This window comes from Sinocyclocheilus anshuiensis, unplaced genomic scaffold (assembly GCF_001515605.1).
Source record: "Sinocyclocheilus anshuiensis isolate Anshui unplaced genomic scaffold, SAMN03320099.WGS_v1.1 scaffold9, whole genome shotgun sequence".
Taxonomy (NCBI): Eukaryota; Metazoa; Chordata; class Actinopteri; order Cypriniformes; family Cyprinidae; genus Sinocyclocheilus; species Sinocyclocheilus anshuiensis.
The window spans coordinates 718,620-728,466 of record NW_015540887.1 but is presented as its reverse complement, the minus strand read 5'-3'; the positions used below and the strand labels follow the sequence as shown (position 1 = coordinate 728,466).

General features: G+C 35.3%; 1 protein-coding gene across 1 annotated transcript in view; it reads left to right on the top strand.

Moving 5' to 3' along the window:
- Positions 1-9,847, top strand: part of LOC107688718 (unconventional myosin-XVI-like) — a 218,296-nt gene that overhangs the window by 24,757 nt on the left and 183,692 nt on the right. Inside the window, exon 2 of the mRNA XM_016486454.1 lies at positions 5,374-5,634. Coding sequence (XP_016341940.1) covers positions 5,374-5,634 — 261 coding nt within the window. The remainder of the gene's footprint in view (positions 1-5,373; positions 5,635-9,847) is intronic.

Sequence of the window (9,847 nt, the reverse complement as noted above, 5' to 3'; positions counted from 1 at the left end):
AATGAGCAACAATATATAAGTGCAAATGACAAGTCTCGGTTAGCCTAACGCAGTACACGTAGCAAGGTGTGTGTGTGTATATATATATATATATATATATATATACACAAACAAAGAAAAACAAGTAGAATAGAAAGCTAGAGTTTTTTTTTTTTTTTTTTTTTTAAAAAAAAAAAAAAAAAAAAAAAATATATATATATATAATATCTTAAATATATATACAATATCTTAAACCTGTATACACGTATATATTTATCTAAAAAAAATTAGAATATCGTGAAAAAGTTCATTTCTTTTGTAACCTATTTCAAAACGTGAAACTGCGCTGATCATGATATTACTGTGCTTGATAGGCAAGCCAACATGCCTGACCTGAACCCAATATGGAATCTATGGGATATTTTCAAGAGAAAGATTAAAAACAGTCGATCCAACCATACAGACGAGCTGAAGGCTCAATAGTGCCTCAGCAGCACAGGCTTATCTCTTCCATGCTACTCCTCACTGATTCTGTCATTTGTGCTAAAGGAGCCCCGACCAAGAATAAATAAATAAATAAATAAATAAATAAATACATACATACATATTATATCGTTTATACATTTTTTAGCTATATCAGCCAGCCCTATATATATATATATATATATATATATATATGTAAACACACAAACTTTTATTTTGGATGCGATTAATCACGATTAATCAATTTGACAGCACAATAAGAAATGTTTATTGAGCTACAAATTAGCATATTAGAATGATATCTGATGGATCATGTGACACTGAAGACTGGAGTAATGATGCTGAAAATTCAGCTTTACCATCACCGGAATAAATTACATTTTAAAATTTATTAAAATAGAAAATAGTTATTTTAAATTTTAATATTTCACAATATTACTGTTACAGACAGAAATGGATTACAGTTTACATTTTTTAGTATTTATTTATTTATTTACTTAAGAGATGAGTTTTACCAGTTGCTGAAAAGAAAGCAGCCAAAAGTGTCCTTTTACATGTCTCAAATATAGAAGTTTTTCTTTTTTTTTTGTTTTGGTCACTCCGTAATTCCTATATAATTCCTATATAAACATTTGTATTTCTTACTTTTGTCCTGAGGCTGTTTTCTGAGGCTGCCCTTCTGAAGTTCATGCATTCCATATGCCATTTGTTTAGCGTCTCACCCCTCCCCTTACATACCCCTCAGTGTAATACACAGTAAAGCAGACTATATGCAAATCGCCTCGCTGAATGATGGCATATGTGTTCTTCAGTGTCCGTTTGTAACAGGTGTGATGCTGTAAGCAGATAGTTATCTCTCCCGGAGCAGATTGAAAGCATCAGTCATGCTCTCTTTCTCTCCTCAATGGTCTGATTATCATCACAGCTCAGAGCACAGAGTACAGATCCTATCAACGAACAGAAACATCACAAAAAAAGCATTTTCTTTATCAGTACTTTTGTCTCGATTTCCAAGAAAACTCCTAAACATCCATTAAAGAAGATACATTTACTTCAACAGTAGTTGTACTAAAACAACTAGCCTTGACCAGCTCATTTAGTTTCAGAGAGCTGTTTTTCCCTCAAGGTATTTTGACATCTGACTGTGGAAATATAATATATTTGACTTAAAAAGTTAATAGAAAAAGTTTCAGCCGTCTGGCTTTTTGTGCTTTTGGGTCTCTGAAAAAAGATTACAGTCATTGTCTTTGAAGTTTAAGTAATGTTAATACATTTTCTTCACGACTTGACCTAGAGATCCAGCAGAGCTCAGCAGTGGTGTTCCATTTTTATGGCTTAAGAGTCAAATTAGGTTACTGAAACGCTACTTTCACTCACAGCTATAAAAGGTCCCCATAGTCTATTACATCAAATTGCCTTTTTAAATGCTATGTGCCTGAACTCTTATGTCCTTAGAGACAAGGACTGGGACGTTAGAGGAGTTTGGACAGGTTTTGGAATATGCATTTTGTCTAACCGAATTATAATTTCTGTTGTTAGCATCACATTCCATGTTCCATCTGTCTCTAGATGGAGTTCTGTCTTCCAAGGCAGTGTTTTCCAACCATGTTTCTGGAGGCACACCAACAGCACACATTTTGGATGACTCCTTTATCCGACCCATCTATTTTACAAACTGATTAGTTTTACCAGGTGTGTTTGATTAGGAGGATTTCCAAAAATTGGAAGTACTGTTGGCGTGCCTCCAGGAACAAGGTTGGAAAACACTCTTAAGTTCTATTAAATGGATTTTTGACCTTAAATTTGTTGATTCTATTAGTAGAATGGAATAACTTTGTATCATCATAAGTTCTCTTGAATGAATTGAACAGAAAAGAATATATATTGCTGTCTTCATCAGCTGATGGTCTGTGAATTGATGACAGGAATGATCTATTCTAATATATTGAAAGGTTCTGTTGAATCAATAAATGCAACAGAAAATAATAGATCTTTTTGTCGTCATCACAAGTTGTTCCATGAATAGAACTGATGATGTTTGTACAGACTCTGGGTCTTTCTTCATTGTAAGCTGTTCTTTGAATAAAACACAATAAATAGTTTTAATGATGCTACAGTTTAAAAGTTTGCTATAGATAGTTACAGTTCTTTACATAAAAATTGTAATAATATCTCACAGTATTGTCTCCACTATTTTGATCAAATGAATGAAACCTTATGAGCATAAGAGACTTCTTTCAAAAACGCTGAAAAATCTTACCGACCCGAACATATTGAACGGCAATGGAAAGAACTGAATGCATTATTTTGTCCTCATCATATATACTGTTCAAAGAATAGAATAGAACAGATTATTACCATCATGATGGGTTCAGTTGACTGAATAGAACTGATCCTTCTGTCTTCATCAGAAGCAGTTTCATGAATAGAATAGAATAGAATATGATGGATGGCATTGTGACCCTGGGAAAGGCTCAGTATTGTTATTGGGGTTTTTGGCTTTGTTTAACAGGCATGTGAGAACATTATGACACAGAGAGTATGTATGTGTGTGAATAGAAGAGAGAAGACCGAAAGAGCTCCCACTTTAATTTGTCTACAAAGGCAGACTTTCAAACTTTTATTTCCCTGGCTGAAGGGCTTCTGGTGACCTGAATTATCTGAGTAATTACAGATTTGCACAACACCGTGTCTAAGAGGAAGAGAGAGAAGCCGTTCTTCCCGCTGTCGTTCCTAAAACACAGCCTTGAGGGAGAGGACTGATGTGCTTGTGATTGCTGTGATAGAAGCGGCCGTATCAGCAAGGTCAAATAAACACCTTGTACTTCATCCAAACTTTTTAACTCTCGTTTGAGCGCTCGCATACTCAGCCTCTCTTCTAACGTGAGCTCATTTTCTCTGTGGATATTTCTTATTCATCTCTCTCCGGGTGAGATGGCTGGTGAGTGGCTTCATAATGCATGATGTGTGTGGCTGGTGCCTGCTCAGCTGCATGCTGAGGATGGATGGAACGTGTGAGAGAATGACTGAGCAGCTCTGTGATTGCAGCAAATGAACCTTGAGGAGAAGGGCAGCCAGTTTGACTCAAACGTTTCAAACCTTTAATTATTTATCAGCATTAAAATTTCCTTTTAAATGTAAATGGTGATACTTCCACTTGTGTCTGTGAGTGGAATGGCAATGTGTCCAGGGCATCTTAAAGTAAATGAAATAAGAGTCATGGTCTAATAGTAAGGGGAGAGATTTCATAAGTGATGAAAGTTGTCATGTGGTATCAGTGCCTGACCGATATGGATTTTTTGGATGACTGATGTCGATAACAGGGTAAATAAAGATGGTAAATAACACCTGCAGTAAAGAAATGTGTATTTGTTTTAATGTAATATAATATTTTCTAAAATTAGAAGTAAATAAATAAAAAAAATAGAAACTTTTTTTAATTCTGAAATTATAGATTTCAGAATTATAGAAAGACAAACATATACTTATTTTTCATATACCATTTACCACTTGTTTTTAATAATGATTTATTAGGAAGAGTTGGTAAACAAAGACAGTACACTATTGAAGACTGATAATAAGAGCTGTCAAAATAAAAGTCCAGCTTCATGCACTTTTCAGCAAAACAGAAAAACGTATCGGCACATGCTGATATTTAAAAAGTAGTGAATATCTGCTGATATTTAAAAAATAGTGAATATCGGCTGATATATCAATCGGTCACTAATATACATAAATGAGGTGATTATTTAAATGGTTAGATTTGCTAACTCAACCTTATCACTTAAAAACCATTACTGTCATGGTGCAAGATGCTTAAAAAAAGTGAGATGTCAATAAAAAGCTATTCCTTAAGACCAGTTCTCCAGAAACTTTGATCATTGCTGGTAATTCTGGATACACACGTTTGAACTTCAGAGCACATTTACCCTTTCCTCATTAATTATCTACCCTCTCTGCTATATAACAATACAAGTTAAACTCAACTGCAGAGATGAAGAATTCATGAAGATGCATTAGAGTTGTTGTGGAAGTAAACCACAGGTTGAGACACTTTTACTGAGGATTCACTGATGGTTCAGTTTGTTTAGTAGTTGCTGCATCAATGCATTTGCTGGATATATTGTTCTGTGTTAATAAGGGGTAAAGTTTAATAGTCCCACAACGTTTGTTATTCCATATTTCCATAATTTACCCAATTATTTAATTGCATTCTCTTGGAGGTTCATGCCAGTGATTTGTTTAATAATTGCCTCACAATAACCTACAGTATATGTCTCTCAGTGGGTGCAGTTTTCTCCTTTATTTATAGGCCCTTGCAGATCCTAGAGCGTTCAGCAGTTCTTTACAGTGTGAGTACAGGGATGGCATTGGCTTTACAGTTACTGCAGGAGAACTGCTGAGTCATGATAATTCAGTCTCTAGTGCCGTATGTGGAGCGAGTCTCGGCTCTCTCAAGGTTAGACGGACACACTACTCAGCAGAGTGTGCCAGATAAGATTTGAATGGACTGAGCTTTGAGAATACACAGAACTATCTGTCTGGCATCGGCCTTGTTCTTGTTCTGGTTAAGTAGAGGAGATAAAGACTGCATGCTAATTCACATATTGCCTGTACTAGCATGCAAGAGTAGAATTAGTGCATCCCAAATATAATATGATGAAAACAGTATGCCAAAGGAGTCAATTTGACTACTGCAAAAAGAATTAGATCAAATTCTTTTTTAAGGCAAGCAAGTTCACTTAGCTGCCATATTAGACTTTCTTTGGCAAGTTTATGTATCAGTAACATTTCAAGTAACAGTAAAGTCTGACACAAAAAATCATAAAGGTAGCTTAAATCAGCTTAAAAGCTTAAATGTGATGACATTTGTGAAATAATGCACATGCTCTCCTCTTTCTCTCTGTGTAGGTTGTTTTCAGCTATGTAACGTGTTCAGGCAGAACATGGAGATAGACCAGTGTCTGCTGGAGTCTCTGCCGTTGGGCCAGCGTCAGAGGCTGGTCAGACGCATGCGTTGCGAGCAGCTGCGGGTCTACTACGAGCGCGAACGGACGCTACAGAAGCAGAGCTTCCCCAAGCCCCGCTCCACCAACCGCAGAAAACAAAGAATCAGCTTCATGCTTTCAGACGTCATCCAGGACGCCATCATCCGACACGATGACAAAGAAGGTAGGAAACTTATGTTTGTTACTTATCATGTAATCTGCACTGTAAAAAAGGATTTTTAGAAGTTTAGAAAAATAGAGTCTGTTTTAAGAAAATACTTATCATGTAATCTGCACTGTAAAAAAGGATTTTTAGAAGTTTAGAAATTATTGGAGTCTGTTTTAAGAAAATACTTCAAAATTTCATGTTTAATACAATGTTTAATTAACTAGTTTTCAGGGTGAAAATCGTTTCTACACCAACATTTTTTTTTTTCAGTGTTTAAGCAAGTTAATCATATGTTGATCAAAGACCAATAAGTTGTCACTCAAAAATGCTATTAAGGGGTAATTTCCATAGGGGATGTTCTTAAGTTTAAAATGTTTATACTTTACAGAGCACAGCGAAATTGAACATTAGGTTTATTTACAGGCATATTAATTCCAAGTCAAGTCACATTTATTCAGGGTTTCTGTGGGTCTTTAAGAGGTCCGTGACAAATAAAGGCCTTAAAAAGTCAAATCAGAGCAGAAAGTCTTACATTCATAAGGTAATGCATTAAATGTTGCATGCATTACAAAAAATTTATATCTTACTCAGTAGTTTTTTCCAGTCTTGTTTTCCAGTACAAATATCTAAACATCCTTAAACCAAGAAGTCTTGTTTTCTGAGAAATGTAACCAAATTAAGTGTTTATGGTTACAAAAGATAAAAACAAACATATACAGTGGGTACGGAAAGTATTCAGACCCTTGTTGCATCTTTCCCAAAAAGACTCATGGCTGTATTAGATCAAAAGGGTGCTTCTACTAAATACTGAGCAAAGGGTCTGAATACTTAGGACCATGTGATATTTCAGTTTTTCTTTTTTAATAAATCTGCAAAAATGTCAACGATTCTGTGTTTTTCTGTCAATATGGGGTGCTGTGTGTACATTAATGAGGAAAAAAAATTAACTTGAATGATTTTAGCAAATGGCTGCAATATAACAAAGAGTGAAAAACTGAAGGGGGTCTGAATACTTTCCGTACCCACTGTATATATACATCAGCCAGCTAGGCCAGAAAAATAAACTTGTTTTCCCTTAGAAAAGGTAATTTTTCTGACCCTGCTGGCAGTTATTTGTGCTTGTTTTAATGATAAACCCCCTTCATTTTTGTTGTTTAATTTCTATATGTCCCCTTACATTTAGTCATTACATTTTTTTTTTTTACTTAGCCTTAAAGAAGTTGTAAAAAGAAGTTGTCCTGCAGAATCCCTGTTTATTTCTATAGCGCTTTATACAGTTCAGATTGTGTCAAAGCAGCTTCACAGAGATAAACAGGAAAATAGCACAATACGTTATTGGAACTCAACTATGGAGTTCAGATTCTGCTGTAAAGCAGCTCTAAAAGACAATAGTGTCATTTATTTAGCTAAAACCAGTTCAGTTTTGGGACTGAACTTACTAATGTACACAGTTGGTACACTTTATTTTGAACTGCGTTGTACATGAAGAAAGTTAACTTTTCCCTCCACTGCCCTCAATCAAGTTTTTGGCTCTTCATAGTAAAAAGTTTAGGCACCTCCAATCTAAATGGTGACACTATTTAAAGAAGAGCATTCAAAAGGAATAGGGCTGTCTGCTTGTGTGTGAGTGTGTTTGTGTTGCAGAGAGAGAGATTGAGAGAGTGGCTTAGTCAGCGGGGCAAGCCGGTGAAAAAAGCCAAATTAATTTCCAGAAAGGCGAGCCGTCACAGGAGTTGCCATTAGCTGCTGAGTATTAGATCATTCCTCAAGCTGATTATGGGCCAGTCATAAAGCTAATATTCAGAGTGTGCCGCACCACTCCTGCGGGACAGGCAAAAGTAATCTAATCAAGAGCTTGCGGGGGAAAGGAGCTTGTGTGAGACAGGGTGACAATCACAGAGCGGCCACCTTCTGCATCATGAGCAATGGCGGAGGCTAAATTAATTCAACCCAAGTCAGCTATTTTTGTCTGTGACTTTGCGGTTGAGAGTGGCAGAGCTGTTCTCATTCTGCTTATGCAAGATAAAGGTGAGAGGCCTCTCGTTTTTTAATGTAGTTCCATCCATCTGAAGGCAACATAAAACTTTATCACCCAGCAGAGCTTAAAGTACTGCATTTTAAAGTCAAACCGACTCATTTCCCAGATGATACAGATTAGGGGTGAACAGTCAGGAACACTGGAACGAAACATTATTTATTAAAAATACCTGCTGTTTGATCTATTATATCTGCTCAACAATTAGTTTCATACAAGGAATGAGGCTTCTCTCTTTTTAATTGGGCGTGATGGCTGTATTCTTGGATTCTGAAGTCTCTCCGTTCCACAGTTTGTTCAATTTTATGGCTCGATTGGCCTTTGATGGCACATTTAAAACTATAAACGCATGGTTAATTCAGATATTACTCAGTAATTCCTGAGGTAATTAACTGTGTCATATGAACAACCAGTCGATAGTGATGCTGATTTTAAGTTTTGTGAATCTTGAGTACTTACAGTAATATTTGCTTCATTTCAAGACAGACATCACAGAAAGTAGTAACTCTGATTGATTTGCTGAGTTTGTTCACTGAAGGATTCGTCATACTCCAACCAGTAAGTTCTAAATTCCCAAGTCTTTTTGAACTTATGAAATAAACAAGCTCAGAAAGGGGTGGTCACATTTCCCATTGTTTTCCCATTTATTTTTAAAGGGTGAAATCCAGCCATTTCAATAGAAAACCAGTAGAAGTTGAGAATTTCACATATAGGCTAAAGATTTTCCCATGCAGATTTTACAACAGGTTCAAATTGGTGACTTGGATTCACTGTGTTGACCAAAAAAAGCGACTTCTGTGTGAGTTGTGCTTCATACCTCACTACACTATTGGCAATAGGCAATGGATTTATTTAATGTGACTGCAGAGGTAATTTGTTTGGGATTTGTTACACTGCCAGTGCTGTGTAGTTGTTTTTGCAGCTCACGAGGATATAAAAAGATGTTTCTTGTTGTCAATATTTTCCTTTTTTACATAAATATATATAATCACTTTTAATTCAGGCTGCGAATTTGCAACATTAATAATAAATAATTGGTCCTACTTTATATTAGGTGGCCTTAACTACTAATTAATCATTTGATACAGTGCACTTATTGTGTTCATGTTTTTACATTGTACTTATTATTAAAAAATACCTGCATGTAATTACATCGCTAATTAATTTCTGTAATTATACTTATAATTATACTGTTGATCCATCCCTTACACCTTAACCCATACTTAAACCTACCCATACCACCAAACCTGTCTCTAACCTTACCCATATCTCACCTCAATAGCAGCAAAAGTGTTTTGCAATACAATATGAAGACAATAAGTACAATGTACTTTGTTGATGCAAGTACATAGTAGTTAAGGCCACTTAATATAAAGGAGGACCACATTTATTTTGTCATGGCTGTAAAAAATACAGACAATATAAACAATACTCAAATTATACTGGTTGGCAAAGTTCTGCCTAGAATGTTTAATTTGGTATGTCTCACACCCCTATTATAGACAGGGACGTGCACAGACATTTTGAGGGGCAGGGGCTCAAGCGGAAAGAAGGGCACTTCACATATCTATTTAAAAAATTTTCGAAACAAAATGTTAAAGATTTTAGTAATAATAAAGATTTAAATAATATTGTCGTTTAACGGTTAACAATCGGTTAACGAGCGTCGGTTGTCGGTCATAACCGAAATGAACATCCCTAGTACTGACCAATTTAATCTTTGCAATGCAGAGGAAACACAGTAGCTGCATTAGAAGTGGCATTTAGATGCATTTACACACTGTTTAATGCAGGACATGAATGTATTTAACCTGCAGTTACAAATGCATTATTACTGTTTTGATATTTTAAACATAAAACATTGAATACTGATATAAGAAATTATTAAAAAAAAAATGAAAAGATACTTTAAATGTGAAATTAAAACTTGACAGTAGGTGGCAGCAAGTCACAGTTAATAAGTGAGTCATTGCGATAGAACCGAATCATTTAAACGGTTGATTCATTCAGGAACAAAACAACGTCATGTTTCTCAGAGATGCAAATTGGAATTATATTTGTTGGCGGAATAGAGCAAAAACAGTCAATATTGTGTCTAAAACGTAAGTGTCTTAATATTAAATTATTGTTTATTGAACTGCTGTATAAAATCAGTATCACATTTGGAATCATGCTGCTTTTTGGTGGAAAAAA